This window comes from Mercenaria mercenaria, unplaced genomic scaffold (genome assembly GCF_021730395.1).
Source record: "Mercenaria mercenaria strain notata unplaced genomic scaffold, MADL_Memer_1 contig_795, whole genome shotgun sequence".
Classification (NCBI taxonomy): Eukaryota; Metazoa; Mollusca; class Bivalvia; order Venerida; family Veneridae; genus Mercenaria; species Mercenaria mercenaria.
Genome location: NW_026463698.1, coordinates 829 through 21,026, shown reverse-complemented (window position 1 = coordinate 21,026; position 20,198 = coordinate 829). Strand labels below are relative to the sequence as shown.

The following is a 20,198-nucleotide window of genomic DNA, read 5'->3' as shown; positions in this document are numbered from 1 at the left end:
TAAAAGTTTCGTTTTCGCTTCTTGATTCTTGTAATCTGCACTTTTTTATTAGTCAGTAATTCAAACTGGAATAATATGATCTTTTTATACCGAACAACTTAAACTTTAAAATAAATACTGAAAATGTGATAAATATCTATGTAAACATATTTGTTTAATCTTAGAAAATATCAAAACTTACATGATGTTTTTGAGATTTTTTGCTGATGAGAGGTCATACTGGACAGATCAAACGCACGGCTACCGGTGTAGTTACCATACAGTGTTTCTAAAGATGATGGAGGTTTATAAATGCCCAGTCAACTTCAGAGTCCCAGTATCTTCCAATGGTCCGATTCTATCAGTATTATTCTGCAACAATCTGATCAAAATATGGCGAATTTCAGTATTTATAGGCATACAAATGGCGCGAAAAAAATGCATAATGGCGGGTACAAATAGTCCCCAGTTTTTTTGCTCTGTAGAGCTATTTTCCTTATTTTCTTTGCAATGTTTTTGCTAAAATCACATGACAGATCTATGCTTGACATGTAGGTAGCATTTTCATAATGAAATAACAACATTACAAAATTTTTCATGGAAACGTAGATCATACACCACCAGTATAATTTGGAGTCTCATTATTTAGCTGATTTTGCAGTTTGTGTGTTTGACTAAATTATTTTTCTTGCATCAAACATGACCCCCACTTTTCTTTTGATTTTTAGTTAGTACTGACAATATTCTTCAAGAAAATGTAGGTTACAGAAATTTAAAATGGGTCCTGATGTGTGCTGCGGTCATTGGAATTATATCAATTTTATATAGAATAAAGAACAAACAACTATTTAGTGTGTTATAACCTATAGCAGCTGAGCGGATCACTCATGCGTGACTTAAATTTCATTGGCTGATCAATTAACTCTGATTCTATTGAACGGTTCCTACCTGAAATATCAATCAAGCGCCCAATGACAAAACGTACGTGAAACGTATTTCATAGCCAAACTTTTATCAAATAATTTACATGGAGCAAAATTACACCTCTAAGGTATAAGTTTAATCATATCTTGACTGATTTAGATAAATGGTATACTTACTTTAGGTTTAAGGAAACGAATATCAGCTATCACAGATAATGTTGGTTTGATTATTACTGACGTATAAAAGGAGTTTGTAAAACAAAGGGGAATAACTCACACTATTCTGAGTCTACCGTTACACTTAAAAGCATAGCGACAGATATAGACTTGTCATCATTTAAAGCACCACATGAACAGTTGAAAAGACTGCACATACAGTTAAATATACCGCACAATCAAATGAAAGCATCACATAAACATCTAAAAGGACAGCAGATAAAGTTTAAAACAACTCACAAATACTGATGAAAGAAGCCCATGTACAGTGGCAAGTCACTGCATATATAATAAGAGGCACTTCATAAAATGCTATGTCAACATCAGAAGACAGCTATGACTTTCCATATATATTCAAAATCATTACAGATAAAGATTAAATCGTTACAGATAACGCGCACTAGTGCACAATCCCGATATCAACATAACAGGATATATTGCTAAGCCAGTTATCCCTAGTAACTGCCGGTTTTAATGCTACTTTATGCAAGCCCGGACTAAACTTTTGATGATGGCGAAAGACATCTGCACATCATTTCAAACATTGACGGGAACCTGAGTAAAACAACCGACCTTAATGTCTGAACGTTTCATTATCCCCCGCCGATGAAATCGGGAGTGGGAATTGAAATGGCGTTGTCCGTCCGAGCGTCCGTCCGTCCGCAGCCATTTTTCAGTAACTAACAGGTTGAATTTCATAAAACTTGAAATAAACATAAACCAACATACTGCGATGATGCCCGTCAAGCTTTTTATTTTTGATTGGTCAATTTTCTTTTGGAATTATTGCCCTTGATTTAATAAAAATTCCACGTCCGGAGCCATATCTAGGAAGTGGTTGGGAATATTAAAAATAAAACTTCATAAACATGTTCACTATTATGAGGTTATGTGACCCATTCAAGTTTCATTCAAATTGCCCAAGTAATACCAGAGTTATGGCCCTTAGAAAGTTCTTGTGTTAACTATATAGGGTACTATAAATATGACATAAACTTGTGATATATTTTACCTAGAACTATGAATCTTAAATTAAATCTAGATCACCATAATGTGGTTGAGCACACTCAATTTCGTCCGGATCTCTTTACTTACTTTAGAGATAGTGCCATTTAATTGTGTGGTATAATGGTTTAAAGAATCCATTATACCAAATACTTCTTAGGCATTCTTTTCAGATAGCTTTTCGGTGAATAATAAGTCATGTACTTTAAGAATATATTTCGCCTTCCTTTTCACACTTAGCTTTACGGTCTAGACATAAGTCATGTGCATTAAAAATGACAGGTTACATTATATCGCCCAGTTAATGCATTGTCCAGCAATGCATATTTCAAAATTACTAATTGTTTTGACAACTGACTAACTGGATAAATGACAGAGTAATTATAAACACCCGGTCTTTTGATCAAGCCGCATAACTCAAGTCACGAATCATTTCTTTCATAAGCAGAAGTTTTTAGACAAAACTTCAGTATCATTCAGGTACTCAGTTAGGTTAGATATGTATGTCCGATACACGCAAAATGAATAAGTTAGGTTAGGGCCGAGGCAATTAACGTTGAAGAATAGAAGTTCTGTTAATAACTGAGAAAATGTTAGTGAACTATGTAAGAGAATTGTTAAGAATGACATTCATGTATTACTAACTCAGAACTTAGTACAATATTAAATAGTAGTTATTATAGTGAACAGTAGTTGTTGTTGCTGCTGATATTTAGTAGTGTGAACCCTTAGACCCTGTTACACCACAATTGTTTAAAAAATCCACAGATTTATACTTAACAAACCAACCAATCGGTAGAATTTCATTAAACTTCTTTCATTCTTTTCCATGAACATTTATTATAAACATTGTGTAACTACACCTGGTCACCACCTTGCCATGGTCACACACCCTCCCCCCCCCCCCCCCCCCCCCCCCCCCACCCCATCCCCGCCTCACACACACACACACACACCCCAACCACTCAACCCATTTCTTTTTCATTTTTAATTTTCCATCAATATTTATAATCAACATGTGAAGTTTTGTAGCCTCACCTGGTCACCTCCGTTGCCCCACCCCACCCCTCCCAAAGAAAGCATTCATTTTCTGTTAAATTGATAATTTTCTAATGAAATTATTTGCTTCTTAGTAACATCCGTAACTTTTTGCCGGAATTATTTTTTGCAATTTCTCACCACAAACCCTTTCGGCGGGGAATACCAATTCATCGAATTTGCTTGAAGGACCTTGAATTGTCTGCGTGTCATTTTGGGACAACTGTATCGAAGTTGTATAATAATTAACAAAATGAAGCTCATGTTAGGATAACGTGTGTCACTTTTATTGTGGTCAATCTTTGATTTTAGGAATACAGGAAATGTATACGAATATACCACTCAGTACAGCTGAATGTACCAGTCGTCGTTTAAAGGATGCAAACTATAAGAGAGAAAAAACGCAGCTCAAAGCACGTTTGGCTGTGTACTCAACTAACATAAACCAAAACAAAACATAGACAACGAGAACAAAAAGAACTTAATATACAGAAATACATAGGAATCTCATCCCTAATCCAATGGCAACACAAGGCATGGCATATACTTGTCAATTTATGTTAAAAGCAAACCTTAAGAGCCATAAACGCATGTATGTAATGCATTTGCAGGAGTAAGAGCCATTTGGGTACCAAAGACACGGGTTAGAAGACTGATATCAAAACAGCTTAGTCAATGTGGAATTTATGAAGTCCTGTTATATGTTAGATACAGTCAAAGAGGAAGGCATAGTTTCCATTTCCAACTGTGAAAGGGTTAAACCTCAATAGTCGGGTCGTCAAGTTCAACAAAAAAAGACGATTGTGCACTCAAAAAGTAAATAAGTAGAGTATACTTCAATTTTCGCTACAAGTGTCAGCAATACATTGCCGACTGTTGTAATTAACCAAATAACCTATCAAGTAATTTGATACTGATCACTTGAGTCTTACATAACACGAGTTTGGCATTTAATTTCTGGTAAATATCTTATATTGCTTGTATCTTAAAAACAAGAAAACAGGTCAGTAGGTCACATTCATGGTCACTGAAAGTCAGTTTTAACAAGTGGGTCATGATGACTGGTGTGCAAAACCTTACATGCCATCCAAATTTCAAGACTATATCTTTAAAAACCAAGAAAGAAGACCAGTAGGTCAAGGTCACAGTAGGGCGACTGTTAATTACTTGCGCTCATCAGGTAATTATAAACAGTCTAGGAAATATGATCTGATAGATTTTGAAGTATTTTTTCCTGTATAGCACATATAACAAGCGAACCCCGGGGCGGAGCCTCTTTTCATCCCAGGGGCATAATTCGAGCAATCTTGTTAAAGAACAACTAGGCAATGACACATACATAATATCAAAGGCCTAAGCCTTGAACTTTAAGACAAGAAGATATTTTTTTTAAAAAATCCTATATAAGTCTAGGTAAAACTTGGGACCCCCTGGGTGGGCTCAGGGACATAATTTGTATAAACTTCGTAGAGGACCACTAAGCAATGCAACATACCAAATATCAAAGCCTAGGCCTTGCAGTTTCAGACAAAAATATTTCAAAAATTGTTTCCTATATAAGTCTATGTAAAACTAGGGACCCCCAAGACAGGGCCTCTTTTCACTCCAGGGTAATCATTTGAACAATCTTGGTAGAGGACCACTAAGCAATGATATATTACAAATATCAAAGACCTAGGTGTTGTGGTTTCAGACAAGAAAAAATTTAATCTTTTTCCTATTCCAGTCTATATAAACCATATGACCCCCTGGGAGGGACAATATTTTACCCTAGGAGGATAATTTGAACAATCTTGGTAGAGAACCATGATATGATGCTACATACAAAATATAGTTCAGGAAATTCCTGAAGTAATTGTGCACTTCCTGTGAAAAGTATGAAACTTGGCACGATTATAGATGGATGTATTGACTTCCATTTTTGACTGGGAAGCAGGTAGTAGATATCAAAATGGCCACCAAAATTCAAGATTGCTGCCAAAATACATATTTTTGTGAAAAATGCTCTAGCGTTTTATACTTGGCGAATAAATGTTTAAAAATGTAGCAGAAAGTATTTTTTAGCTAGAGATTAGCTCTATATGCTTACAGAAAAATGATGAAATGTTGCATGGTACATGTAGAAGATATTTGCAAAGTACACTCCTCAAACAATTTTACACTAACAGTGGATAAACAAATTCAATATGGCCTACAGAATTCAAAATGGCTACCACAATTTTTTTCATGAAAATTGTGCATCATTTAATCATTTTGTGTGAAAATTTTGAAACATTGCATGGTAGTATTTTTATAATACGCTCTTCAAACAATTGTAAAACTGACATTGAATAAAAAATTTACAATGGCCAATAAAATTCAAGATGGCCGCCATAAAGAAGTCCATGAAATCTTCAGTTGGGCATATTGTGTGAACATTGTGAAACGTTGCATGATGATAATATATAGATTTGTAAAATAAACACATGAAAAATATATCACTTACATTTGGTAAATACGTTCATGAATATGACCAATGATATCCAAGATGACCGCGAAAATAATCAGAAAAAATAGATTTTCCTCTGAAATGCACAACTGACCTCGTATATCTACAACGGGTCACAGTTATTGCCAATGAAATAAATATCCATATACAGCCCCGATAGCTTATGTTGGTATATGTTGTTATTCTGTCATTGATTGACCCTAGATGTAACCTGCCCTTTTAGTTTAAACATGGTTCGTTTCATCTTTAATGAAACATTTACAATACAATAATAGAGGAGACGGACAGAATAACAATGCTTAGTACCCCTCTCTTGGCCTGACGCATTAAGGCTGCCAATGTAGATAAATCTACTGGCCCTTATGTGCGAACAGCTCCATTATGTCAGTGATAACATAATAATTCTCTTGCGCGTACGAAAGGACAACATACCATTAAACTACTCATATAATAACAATAAAACATTATCTTGAGAAATCGCAGATGCCACACTGTAAGTCCGGATGTTGCTTTCAAGGGAAATGCTCGTTTCTTACATTTTTCAAAATAGATGAATGGGGTCTGATCACAAAGACCTTTGAGAATATTCTAAACTAGCTTTCAAATAATATGTCACCTGTTGCGAATTCTACATGTATGATTGAAGTACCTGTGGTGAATCCTGGGACCTGTTTTCAGTATGTTCAAATTTGAAGCCCCATCCAATAATACTGCATTATGGATGCTTCACTTGATGAGACACTCGTAAACATATTCCCAAGTGATGGCAGTAGTTCTAGAATTGTTTCTGATCGCAAATTACCCAACGTGGAGAAAACCAGAAATTTATTTTAATTTTTCAATTTACTGGGCAGTATGTACAATATTTACGAAACATGTCAAGCCCGCCCGCTTAGCTCAGTAGGTAGAGCGTTGGTCTACGGATCACGAGGTCGTGAGTTCGATCCTCGGGCGGGGCGTGTGTTCTCCGTGACTATTTGATAAACGACAATGTGTCTAAAATAAGTCCTCCACCTCTAATCCATGTGGGGAAGTTGGCAGTTACTTGCGGGGAACAGGTTTGTACTGGTACAGAATCCAGGAACACTGCCCGCTGTTACATGACTGAAATACTGTTGAAAAACGGCGTTAAACCCAAAAACAAACAAACAAACGAAACATGTCAGGATTTTTTTTCTTAAAGGATGACAACGTATCAGATGTCAACGGGTAACTTTCTTGAACAGTTGAGTGAGGTCAAATGTAGAAAAAAACATGGTGTCTACTGATTCATAGTCTGAACGTGTAGTGTGCAGTCCATTTTCTATTGTCTAGCAAGTCACAAATAGGCTTCCATGCGGCTATTTTTATATATAATCCACTCAGTGATCAAAACCTTATTTGTCCATATGTTATTGGCCTATTCCGCTTTATTTGTTTCGCGGTAGCGTACAGAGGCTGCTTATGCCGTAACTGGAGTCTTGTGGAGACTGTGGCGTTGAGCAGAAGTATTGATAACGTACGTTGAGTGGTATAACTCCTCTCTAAAGTCTGCAGTTTGCAGTACATTGCAGTGGATGTTTGGCATTTTATGGGCATATAAGACCAAGCCTTATTTTAATATCTTACTTATCTGTTAATCTTACATCTGACATGCTTATTCATTAGTAGAAACCAAACATTTGCAGATGTAATTTTTCCTCGGTTTGACTGAGTCTGTTCATGAGAGGTAATGGATAGTGCAACTCCCCCACACCACATAAAATTCACTTTAGCGGAATCCTATATATATTGAATGGATTCCATAATCCTAAAGAACCATATAATATAACAACACTGAATGCAAAATCAAAAACTAGCCATATTATTACTATTGTTTTATGCTGAAAGAATACATTGCAGCAGGTGGGTATGTTGTTTACAAATTAATGGGTACGTAAATAAAAAAAATAAAGGATGCTTATACACAGAACAATAAATTGACAATAGCACAAATTCAGTACTTGATAGTTCTTTCAAATTTATACATTGTTACGTCAGAGGGTAACAATTTCTTGTTACAGTAAATAAAAGTAACAGAAAGACAAACCAGCAACTATAACAATAACAAATTTTCATGAATCTAAGGAAAAATCCAAATACCTTTGAAAATGACAAAAAGCTTTAAAATCCAATCTAATAACTAAAATAGTCCAAATCCTGTCCAGGTCAAATTTAAATCCAGTCAGAATGAATTCCACAATGTTTCACACAGTTCAAAAGTAATATCCAAGATTTATAATTCCTCTCTTCAAAGATAACTTTTTAAATCCAGAAATTTTTAGTATAAATCCTTCAAATAATCCTTCCAAATATTAAATATCCAAACTGGTAATAATATGTTTTAAAGAAATACAGGAAAGTTTCATCAATATCTACAGTTTAGGTTCTTAGGTTCTCAGGTTCAGTTTCAATCTAAAACATCTGACTATATATTTTATCATGGAAGGTTCCAGAATTTTCAGGTAACAAAAAGAATAAAAAGAAATTTCCAGACAGTCTTTTCTTAAAATAACTGATATACACTGCTTATCAATAATTGATACTTTACTGATAGAATTTTCTAGATTGAAGGAGAATGTTATAGTAAATACAGAATAATGTCTTGAAACAAGGTCAGTAAACAATGTTTTGCCTTAGTGAAAAATGAGAAAAGTTATCTATACATAACAACATTTACAAACTGTATTTTATTGTTCAAAATAACTGATTTTGATATTAAAATATGTAGTTCACAACTTTTATATAACTTTTATACACATCTGGACTGGAAATTGTATTTATTTTACTTTTGTTGTTACTAAATTATCTCAGGTTTACATCTGTGTCTGAGCTGCAAAGTTCTTTTTTTTACTTTTCGTCTCAGCTTTGAAAAACAAACTCATATCAATATGAAAACAGTTTTCCCCTTTACTTTATGCACTGTACACTAACATATGCATTTACCTGTTTTATACCTATTTGATCCATTTGTTGCAGAATTATTTATAATCACAAGCAATTACTCATATTGACAAAACATTTATTAATATGAACGAAACTTATAATAAAAGAAGTTGATAAAATTATTTTGCTAATTTGAATGGTTTTGAAATCAGTTTCTGAGCTTTGTCCTTTGATATTTAATGTACTGTTTTAACTTATGGCTGCATTTAGAGAAAGGGGTTGGCGGGGGCAACTTTCGTATATAATTTTGCTTGTAAACAAAAGAAACCAACTTTGATACATAACTGTTTAGCATAAAAGAATACAAGTAACATAGGATAAGATAATATGTATTTTCAGTCCGGGCTTTGCCGTAATTGGTCTGGTATATTGTGGTGGTGATTTAGTTCGTATAAATTCTCTCTACTATATATATATAACATGGCTTGTATAGACAATCAAGTGTTAGTAGTGAATCTATAAATAGATCCATAGTGCCGTCCATTTTGGAATATAATGGACTTAATAGTTTTGTCTTGGTTATATAAGGGTATATATCTTAATATATGATTGTTCCTCCAAGTAACATCCTTTTACGTGATTTAATCAATCATTTCGCCATTTGCAAATAAAAGTTAGTTTTGACAGTCATTTTGGATTTAGGCGGACATATTGACTTTACAATATAAACTGGAAATTTATTCGAAGCGTAGTTTATATGCCACTATTATGCCAAAGCTTTTATACAGGATACAAACACTTGTTTTTCATCTTCTTAGTATACTGAACTATGGCGACCATCTTGATTTTCAACAAGCTGCACCCCAGTCTGTCTTAAATGAAGCGTATAATATTTATCTACTACTATGGCAAGTTTCATGCTTTTCACAGAAAGTGCACAATTCGCCCCTTTTTATGCACGGATTTCTTGAACTAATATCAAGCCCTATCCCAATGGTTTAAAACTATAAGATTTTCTAGTTTTTCCATATATAAGTCTACGTAAACAATGTGACCCGAAGGGCAGGGCCCTATTTGTCCTTAAGGGGATAATTTGAACAATCTTAGTAGAAGACTACAAGATGATGCTACATACCAAATATCAAAGCCTAAGACTTGTAGTTCTTTTACAAGAAGATTTTTAAATTCAATCTGACTTAAGTACATCTCCTATTACGCTACGCTTAGGATCTAAAGACATTCGAACAAGTCGTGTGATTGGTTCAAATAAAAATAGATTTGCGAAAATAAAAATAGCGATATTGGAAATGCAAAGTCCACAGAAGACGAATGTGAATGTGTCATTCTCAGATCTTTGTTTAGAAGATTAAGTACTTTAGTCAGATTGTTTTAAGTTTTTCGTTTCGGATGGCATGACAAGCAGAGTGTTGTATGTGAGCGGACGGTGAGCGATCACAATAGCTCATCCCGAGCACTTTGTGCACAGGTAAGCTAAAAATACATTGAATCAAAAAATCTGAACAAACTTTAAGTCATAAAAACAGCAAATAAAAATAAATCCAAATGTAAACGTTGTCACTTTAATAGCATATTTCCTGAAATAATGGTACTTCTTCACAGGTAAACTTATCATCTTAGCGGCTTTCATATATTGCTCGTTTAATTTCTTTTATCACGTTTTCCATGTTTTCTAGTCCTTTTTGATGAAAAAAATCAACATATTTTAAAACTTGGAACTTGTTTTCTCTCTGAAGATCCAGTGCTAATCCCCTTGTATCCTCTCTTTTAAAGTGTAATAGTACCAAAATAACTTTTTTGTGAAATATCTCTGAAAAAGATAAAAAAGAATAAAAAAAATATCAGCTCGTTCTTTCTTAGTGTAATATTAATGCAACAAGTTCGCTGCAAAACTCGCTTAACTTCTCGTTTCAAAGTTAAAGATCTTAAAAACATTATGTGTTATACTGCTTTCTGTTACTATTAAATATTAAACTTCAATATGTTTCAATACTGACGGGTAATGTTAATTATTTTATTATATATACCTGAAATAGGTAATTTACCTGATAATGGCAAATGTTTTAAAGAAATAAGTTTCGATGCTTATGTGTCAGTCACACAACACCATAAAGCGTTAACGGACGACCAACGTATTACAAATTTTTCAATCCGTTCATGTTCGTTCGTATGCGTTTCATTTCCGTTTCTTATGCGGCACCTGCGCTCCTTGTCCAGTGATGTTCGCTCCATCCGGTGGAAGATTTTGAAAATGTTCAAAATTTGGAACGTTCACCACCGGACAAAGTTGTCATATGTATGGTAGCAATATGCTGGTATGCGTTTAGCTCGTTACTCGTACGTTCCTTATTCTGTACTTGTCCGGTTCGCATCAGTTCTTGTCCGGTGGACCTGATTCACGGCCGGACTACTACCGGACATGCAACGTATGTTCAACGGACGATTACTGACAATACATTCGCTAAACGTTCGAAGAAGGTTTTGTCAGTTTCTCATGCGTCGCACTTACGTTTTATGCGTTACTTGTACGGTGATGTCCGTCAATTGAACGTTGTTCGTTCTGTATATGTACGTTGATCTTGCAGTCATGTTCCGTTTTATGCGCCCCATACTCCGATCGCGAGAGCACCGCGCAGCAGTGGGGGATGCCTTTCGTCACTGGATAACTTTCTGCCGCAATTTTTCTATACGTTAGGCGTCCGTTAATGCTATACGGTGTAGTGTGACTGATCCATTACAAGGGACAATTTTATAAACTAAATGTTTTTACGTATAGTATAACATAGTTTTTATACATTTGTAATTAGATCTGTCATCTTTATGCATATACATGATACATGTTGGGACGAAAACAGATGGACACGTAACAATTAAAACAAAATGACAAAACATTAAAGAATCTATTGGCCAAGCTTTGTGTTTATTTGTTATGTCTTCGCAAACGTGGATACATTTTTACGCACTTTCCTGTCCTCGTGTCTTCATCCCGAGCACAAGAAGACACGACAAATCGGTAGTCTGCCGTTTTTTCGTGTCTTCTTGCACAGAAAGAATAAAAGGTTGCGCACATACTACATACTACAACTGAAATTGTTGATAGAGAGTTCACATCGCCGTAGGCTCAGCTATGAATGCACTGACCTCCAGGCTTTCGTAAAATTATCTTTCTTTAAAATTGAAGTTTAGTCATTTCATAAACATTAGAACGTTAGAGTTTTTGTTTCTAAATTGTCTTTAAAATGCCAAATCAATACACCAGAATTGATCTTTTTATAGCTGTCAACTTTGGTCATGAAACTGTTTGAGTATTACTGAAATATAAAAATGCACTTTCGGATTTCTTCAGATGTTTCAAAAAAAAATTAAGATACCTTCAAGGACTTAATATTCATTCCACTAACGTTATTATTGCAAAAATATGCGTTGTTCTTACCTCAATATGGGCAACGTAATTATAAGGACAGTGGAGCCTTGAGTTCGTTCACTTGGTCACACATATGTTCTACGTAAAAAATTAATAGAAGGCAAGACATTGAGTCTGAAATCAATCAGTCATCCGAGAATACAGAAACTGTAGTATATAACTCATATACTGTGCAAACGTCGTTAAAGCCTAAACAAACAAATCTCTTTAAGGACACATCCGACAGTTTCCTGTATGTAAAATGGCAAAACAATCCTACGGACAGAATTTCATTCATTCATTTAAATATGTATTTAAAGTCATAGGTACCTTGTTTGATCTTGAATTGTCTGCCCTTGAAAATAGAGTTTTCAATATTTTTTCTACTTTCGAGGGCAGACAATTCGTGAAAAAGTCTGGGTACCAATGATTTGCTTTATTCTATATTTCTGTTTTTGATTAAATTCTTTGTCAGTAAACACAGTTTAAAGAAGAAATTTTGTCCTAAAGAAAATTTTGTCCATGTCAATATATAGACACTGTGGCATATTGACTACGAACATGACAAAATTATATCTCAAAGTCCTGGTCTTTCCCATGGACCGAATTTCTTTAAACTTTTATACTGAATGCCAAATGCACAGTTTCCTTGCCTCAACTGATTTTCAATGGCATATAATTCAAGATTAAGCAACGGTACCTATGACTTTAATACATATTTCCGTTTTAAACTTGATTCTCATCAGTACACAAAGTTTAATGAAATTGTGTCAGTAAGAAAATATTACCTATATACATATAGGAAACTGTCAGATGTATCTATAATATGATTAGTAATTAAATGTATTAAAAGCACCTTTTATCCCGGACAAAGCTTGATGTATGTCTGAATACAATCGTGAGTAAAGCAGACACGTGACAATGACCGGCATTGTACCTTCTTCCAAACTTTCACTGAACTCATTCACAATGGAAAGTTGTATATCTTCTCGTTTTAATTGCCCCGTGAGTTGTTGGACGAATCTATTCTCTTTCTCCGACTCGGCTTTTGAATATATGGTAACAACCTATCAAAATTAATACGTTCAATGCCATTCATAGAAGAATAAACATAGATATCACTCTGTCTCGCATTTAGATATATATATTACTACTGAATATACTAGAAACTTGTACATATCTACGAGGACAAATAAAGATAATCAATTCGTTTAGCGCAAGTGGTAACGCAAGCAAACACCGCTCTTGCCGAATGTATTTTGTGATGACTTGCCTAATAAAAAGTCTAAATTCTTTTGCTCCTCACGTCTTACATTCAAATTATTTTCATAATTATTAAGCTACCATGTAGAATGATAAAGATGAGGAACAAGATGGTATACTTACCCTTTTGGTATTCATCTTTCCCAAATGTATGTGTACCTTTTGATCCTCAAGTTCATCTAGGATAAATATGTTGAGATAGTTCTTTGACGACGAATCACACTGCAAACAGTTAAATGGTATTGTCATATCATTAAAATCATTTTGCTATGACTTGGGTAATATAAAAGAAAATCATCTTTTCTCTTGTACATTGTTATGTAAACATAATCTTACTGAAACGATCTATGAATGTGTTTTGCAATTCACGGCGTATGTGTAATGTTTTATGTTATTGAATTAAGTTTCGTTGTGATATGATTTAAGAAAAAACAGAAGACCTTACACAAGCACTGTCCTGTTGATCAATCTGCGTAGACTCGTCAGACTTCGGTTGACAGCATAAAAATATGATAGCCTGTAGCGTTGTTCTTCCACCATGTAACCTAAACTCATAAGTAGAGGAAAAACTGTTCAGATGTTCAACTGATAAATAACAAGACAGCTGTTTTGATAATAAATCGTGTGCATCTTCAATAATCATCTTCAAGTTTGTTTTTAATTCTCTACAACAGCATTTATTATTACACTCGCAATTATTTTCGCAGTGTAAACATTCTAATGTAAAACAATTAATACATCTCACTTCGAAGCTGTCATACTTGTTGTTTTCAAATGCACAGTTATTACATCGTTTTCCAATGTCAAATGTAGCATTTTTGCTTTGATTGTCACATGATATTGTTTTCCTCTGTTGAATTTCACCTTTTTTAGCATTGCCATCGCAAGTATTCTTCAGACTTGTTGTCGATTCTTTGTCTACAGGTAAGCTGGATTTTTTTAGTTTGCTCTTATCATTGACATTACAGTTGTTTTCCTCTGTCTCGTCAGTTTGTTCTCCTGGGTTTGTTTGTACGTCCACTTTTGTCTCGTGTTCTTTGCAGCTTATAAGTTGCATTTCCATGTCTGACAGTGAATTCCTCAAATTACGCTAACAAATACTCTCCATATTACGTTAACCATGTCTGGCATGTCCTCTTTCGCTGTATGAACCTACCTAGTAGGTAAGATTGAAAATGATAACGCTCTGTTATCTGTAACACAAGAATGATGTACTACTCTTCATAAAGATAAATAAACGTTATCATACATATATAGACTCTTGAGCCATTTGATATAATGTGATATCGCCTCGGTTCATATTACCTTAGTCAGGATAATAGAACATATAGATCATATCCTATAAACTGAAACTGAATAATTGGATTAAACGCCTATTTCTATACAATGACATATTAATTGGTATTGTACATAATAATAATAATAACGATAATAACTTTATTTAAACAAAATGCCATGACCGCACCCTGTCCCCTGAGGCCTTTTCACCCCTATTGCCGAATATCAGTGCTTAAAGCCTTCATGGTTCGCCCAGTCGGTCAGCATATAGAGGTCAAACCGCCTGGTTAATGGTGCCACCACTTATCATTTTAAAGAAAGAAATATTACAAACTATCCTATACCCATAGAGCCTGTACCAGCAAGTACATTTAATTTAACAAACCTTGAAAATGTAAAACCTTTTACAAAAATTTAAAAACTATCACCCGCTGTTTTCGTATATAAAACTATTGTCAAAAAATTAAAACAATGCCATGAAGTCTCAGAAATACAGTGTTATAAGATATTTTTGAATGTATCAAGTAATTTACGTTTGCGTAGTTCTAACGGCAGTTCATTAAACAGCTTCGGACCAATAGAACAGACACTTCTACTCACTAAATGTTTTGCACTTGTTGTATGGAACAACATAACGGCATTTAGAATTTTCTGACGATCTCGAACCTTGTCTACTAGGAATATACTCTGTAAGCAATTCTGTTAAATACAAAGGTGCTCTGCCAATGTGACAGCTATACATGAAAGGAAAGTAAGTATCTTAAACTCAATCCTTGCGCACATGTTTTGAATATACGTTGCAGCTTAAGCATCTCACCGTTAGCTACGCCGTACAGTATGAATTTACAGAAATCCAGATGTGAAATAACTAGAGACAAAACTAAAATTTCATAGCTGCTTTTATTAAATATTTTCGGATGTTCTTAGTTCGTAGGCAGTTCAAAATGGCTGTACGACATGTGCGATTTACATGATCCTTAAAGTTCAAGGTTTCGTCAATAAATGCACCAAGATATCTAAGTGTGCTTTTACGCCAGTAATGTTAATCGAATTTGTAAAACATTTGTTTGGTTGGGGTCTGCTATCAAACATAATAAATTCAGTTTTTGAAGTGTTCATTTTCAACTTGTTTCTATTCATCTAGTCATTGATTACAACTGCTCACCTTTCGAGGTCTCCGATCGCTTATGATTCTACGGAAACAGATGTAGGACGATTTATGTTTTATTTGCTGTTTGATTATCAGCAAAACCGTAGAAAAAGAGTTCCAGCATAGGTGCGATACAGTCACGGACCAAGGCAACTGCCTTTCGTCACACTTATTTAAGATGGTGGTCTGGTGAATATACATTGTTGGTATTAATCTTACATGTGCCAGGCCTTAAGTAGGAGTCTACACATTGAAGAGCTGTTTCACAGACATCATACTGTGCGTTTAGGACATCTAGCAGAATGTCGTGGTAGACAGTGTCTAATGCCGCACTTTAGTCAATTGCAATAAGGACCGTGACCTCCAGTTTTTCAAGATCATTAACTAACCGAAGTAGCGCAGATTCACAGGAGTGATACTTCATATATGAAGACCAGTTCTTAGGCAAAAGACTGTTTTGATTAACATGTTTGTTTAATCTGTAAAAACAGCTTTCTCAATAAGTTTTGACAGAAATGATAAATCACTCACAGGACGATAGTTTGAAAGCTCTAAGACCTGCTTTTTAAGCAAAGGTCTAACAACTGCTTGTTTGTATTTCACAGGAAAAACACCTTGTTGTAATGAGAGAGTCACCAATTTAGTTATACTAGGGAGGAGTTCATAAACATGTGATTTCAGAATACGTGTTACTATAGCTTTAGAGTCAAAATTTGTTTTATTATATCACAGTTACAATTTGCAAAACTAATTGCACAGTCAACATTTATGTGTATAGGTTCATTAGTAGTATTTTGATTGCAACGTCATTTGACTTTACCTTTTTACTGTTCTTATTATACTAGAAGCGCATTGTGATTTTTTTGACTTTGAGTCTTCACTCTATTTAAATCAGGGAACAATCAAGCATTACCTAGATTAATGAAGGCGTAAACCAGGAATTTTGAATGTGCGCAAGCAAATGTGAGAATTTCCGACAACATTTACTACAACAAAAATGAATTTACTTATTCATTTTTTCTGTATAATTATATAAAGTTTTCTCCGATTTTCTAAATGGTTTAATAATGCTGAAAGAATGAATAAATTACAGCAGGAACGTTACAAAATATTCCTGCGTTGAATTACGCCATAGACATCATGACGTCACGTGTCAAACCGGCGAGCAAAATTAACAGATTTTATCCTGAAAATACGTGATTTTGAGCATCTAACACGAAACAGTCCTTATTGAACGAAATATCTTTCATGAGTATTCCGCTTAATATTTCGCTGTTTTTATTTATTTATATTGAAATGTTATACGGAAGGTAAGAAAATGGATGATTATGACTGATTTTATCGGGAAATTAGGCGGGTACACGGTCATTTTCATATACCTACTTTAAACTTGTATTTTCATTGATAATTGATATTTATCTAATAATAACTATGCTAAAATTGTCCATATTTTTGTAGGAAATAGCGATATCGTGAACTAAATTAATGTTACAATTGGAAACAACGATATACAAATATTATAGATGTGTAAACCACAAAGGCTTTGACAGTGGCCTGTTTCAGCTTTTTATCTGTATTTATAAATAGTCCAAGAGAACAAAAATCGCCAGAATAGGTTTTTTTCATCTAAAAGTCGAATAAGGCGTTTGAATTTTAGTTGTTTACTTTTAAAGTAAGATGTTTTGAAGCGAGTTGAAACGGGAAAGATAATATTATTTAATAATTTTTTTAAAGAAATTACCCAAAAGTAAGGTATTCTAAACATCCCTGTTGCCATGCTTATTTAGATAAGGTATCGTGATAAGTGTTAGATATGCAGTTCATAAATTGGCACAAATATTTAACTTAGGTCCTTGAGAAAATGATACAGAGGCCGTCGAAAGATCCGTTACCCGCGACAAGTACGTTTTAAGCTTAATACATTAGAAAGCTGTTGTGTATACTAATAAAATTATCCAATACACAGACCTACTGATAAGGTTAAAACCGAAATAGCAGTTTTAGATCTTCATTTTTCAATACAAAATATCTTTAGAGGGCCATGTACGCAAAAATTACTTGAAGGTACAGAGACGAACAAACATATGATTTTTGCATGTAACAAGAAATACAATGAATTGCCACAGTTAGATAAAGTTGAATCCTTCACCATTAAGATGATTCATGTTGAAGGAAGGCCATAGTTATATGTTTTCGTTAAATATGATTTATATTAGAAGATTTTGTTTATTGAATATATAAGCAATATAATAAATTCAGATAGTATACGTTGTAATTTTGCAAAGATAATTGTAAAGAAACACACGGCATTTCATTTCATTTCATGTCTTTATTCCTTTGCGGAACGCGAGAATTTAATTTATTTAGCGATATATATAAACTGTTTAAAACACATGTTATATACACCGATCTCCATAATGCCGATATTTTCAGTCAGGTTGATATGTATAAAAATAGGTTGTTTTTTTGTTTTTGTTTTTGTTTTTTTTTTGTTATGAGCAGCATTCTGTATTTTGGTACCAGTTTTCTGATATGTTAGACACTGAAAATAATAAATCCCCATGAGCGTGTCCATACTTTCAAACTTGACGTATTCTTTCTTTGACATGTTATTGGGATACTCAGATATCTTTTCACCAAGAAGAGCATTTTCGACAGCATTGGAACTAAAAAGAACTGCATGGAATATATTTGTGGTGATAAAGTTGGTGGTTAACTTGAATGATTTTTTTTTCTCGCTGCTAGAAAGGCTATTTACTTTCGCTACTCAGTTTGACTTATGTGGGCTAAGGGCATTGTCAGGGATAAGCTAGATGACTTTCAAACATTTGCTGGGGAAGATTTTTTTTTCTTGTGAAACATTTTTCATATGTAGCAACTTTATTTCATCAGCTTTATCAGTGTGGTACTTTTCATTTCTTTTCATGGAAATCGTACCAAAAGAGCCGTAGGATCTTGAAAAAAATGACACAAAAACATTTTTGACGTTCGTTGTCTGTTTGCGTAAGCCTGCCTGTCTTCTTTGATTTTTACTAAGCATGTGTTTGCTGTTTACGCGTCTCTGTGATTAAGGGAAGTTTCTTGAACTGCAATTATTTATGGTTGTTTCTTTTAAAAATGACACATAACGATTCACCTTTTCGGTTAAATTTCAGCAAATGAGAGACCCATCCAGGACAAGGCGTCTAATTTTAAAAAGAAGGATGAATATCCAACAGGGAATGCCACGTTCTAAAAACGCAGCCTCCCAAAACTTAAACCCAGCACGCAGACGAGCACACGGCCAACACAAACACACAAGGAATACAGTGGGGCACCGCCTTGGAACGGTTATCGGCAAAACCAACCCTAGGAAGCTTAAACCGGTTTATGGTGCACCTAACCTGACTCTTACCCCCACCATGTTCCAAAGTCACAGGACAGTGTAAATAAAGGTTATCCCGGCCAGGTGAAATAACATACGCAAAGATAACAGAAAGCATGTAATGTAAAAACACAAAAATGCGTTTGTATATTTATATAAATGCAATCCATAAAAACCTAAAACGCATGTACTCAATGCCTTTGCAGAAGACATAGCAACATAGGAAACACCCTTAAGAGACCGACGTAACAGGCCAGAAGACAAAAATCAAAATAGCTCGGTCCCGGTGGGACTACCGAAGTCAAAATATAATGGACAGCGAAAGTGCTCGGTATGCTATCCTGGCCACTTTTGTCATGTCTATCTTCATCTTCGACTGCCTTAAAAGTATCAACGTTTTCTTTTCCTGCTGCAGTAACTAACTTGCAGACTACCATTATCCCCAGTAAATATAGTTTCTTAATTCCAAGATAGACACAAAAAACTCGGACATTTAGTAATATCTTAAAATGTGTCGTCAGGTTTCAGCGCAAAATATAAATATTAAATGTGAATGCGTAGAAGTCAACAATAGACATTCCGTTTAGTTTTTACTATTTTATTTTAGCTCGATTGTGATGAAAGTTTCAAGCTTATTTGAACCGCTCTCGAGTCCGCTTCCTGGAAAACGGAGTACTGGTGTCATATGAGAAGTCATGGTCGTGACCCCAGTGGGACTTGAACCTACGACTCCTGGATTGAGTGGCCGATACCATACCCACTAGACCACCACTTCCCTTTATACCGTTTTTCAGTACAAGATGATATTCGCATACATACCTGCACGTGTGAAAAGTTGTTCCTACGAAATGTCATTAGTTAAAATATTTACTTTTATGTCCATTTCTATATTGAATATACATCCCACAATAATTACACATATGCAATACAGTTCCTCCGAAAGGTCATTTAAGACAGAATTTATTTACATGTACATTTGTATATTAAATATACACACCGGAATAATTATACTTGCGGGGCCTCCGTGGCCGAGAGGTCTCTTACTTTGGATAACTTGAATATCGAACATACAATAAGAATAACGACATATAGAATAACAATGGTAACACTTAGAATATGAATGACAAGACATTGAATAACAATATCAAAGATACAATAACAATAACGAA

At 34.5% G+C, this 20,198-nt stretch overlaps 1 protein-coding gene across 1 annotated transcript; it reads right to left on the bottom strand.

The window, feature by feature from the left end:
- Positions 1–6,902: 6,902 nt before the first annotated feature.
- Positions 6,903–14,360, bottom strand: LOC128554838 (uncharacterized). Its single transcript, XM_053536149.1, has 4 exons — positions 13,683–14,360; positions 13,361–13,459; positions 12,831–13,041; positions 6,903–10,381 (listed from the first exon to the last, which is right to left on the bottom strand). Exons 1-4 carry the CDS (start codon positions 14,298–14,300, stop codon positions 10,188–10,190), a joined length of 1,122 nt encoding a protein of 373 aa, XP_053392124.1. The 5' UTR covers positions 14,301–14,360; the 3' UTR covers positions 6,903–10,187.
- Positions 14,361–20,198: the final 5,838 nt, after the last annotated feature.

Bases quoted from the DNA above. Each gene is read 5' to 3' on its own strand.
- LOC128554838 (XM_053536149.1), bottom strand. From the start codon at position 14,300: ATGGAAATGCAACTTATAAGCTGCAAAGAACACGAGACAAAAGTGGAC. The intron at 13,460-13,682 runs GTAAGGTCTTCT...AACTGTTTGCAG, and splicing joins ATCAACAGGACAGTGCTTGT to TGTGATTCGTCGTCAAAGAA. The intron at 13,042-13,360 runs GTAAGTATACCA...TAATTTTGATAG, and splicing joins GAAAGATGAATACCAAAAGG to GTTGTTACCATATATTCAAA.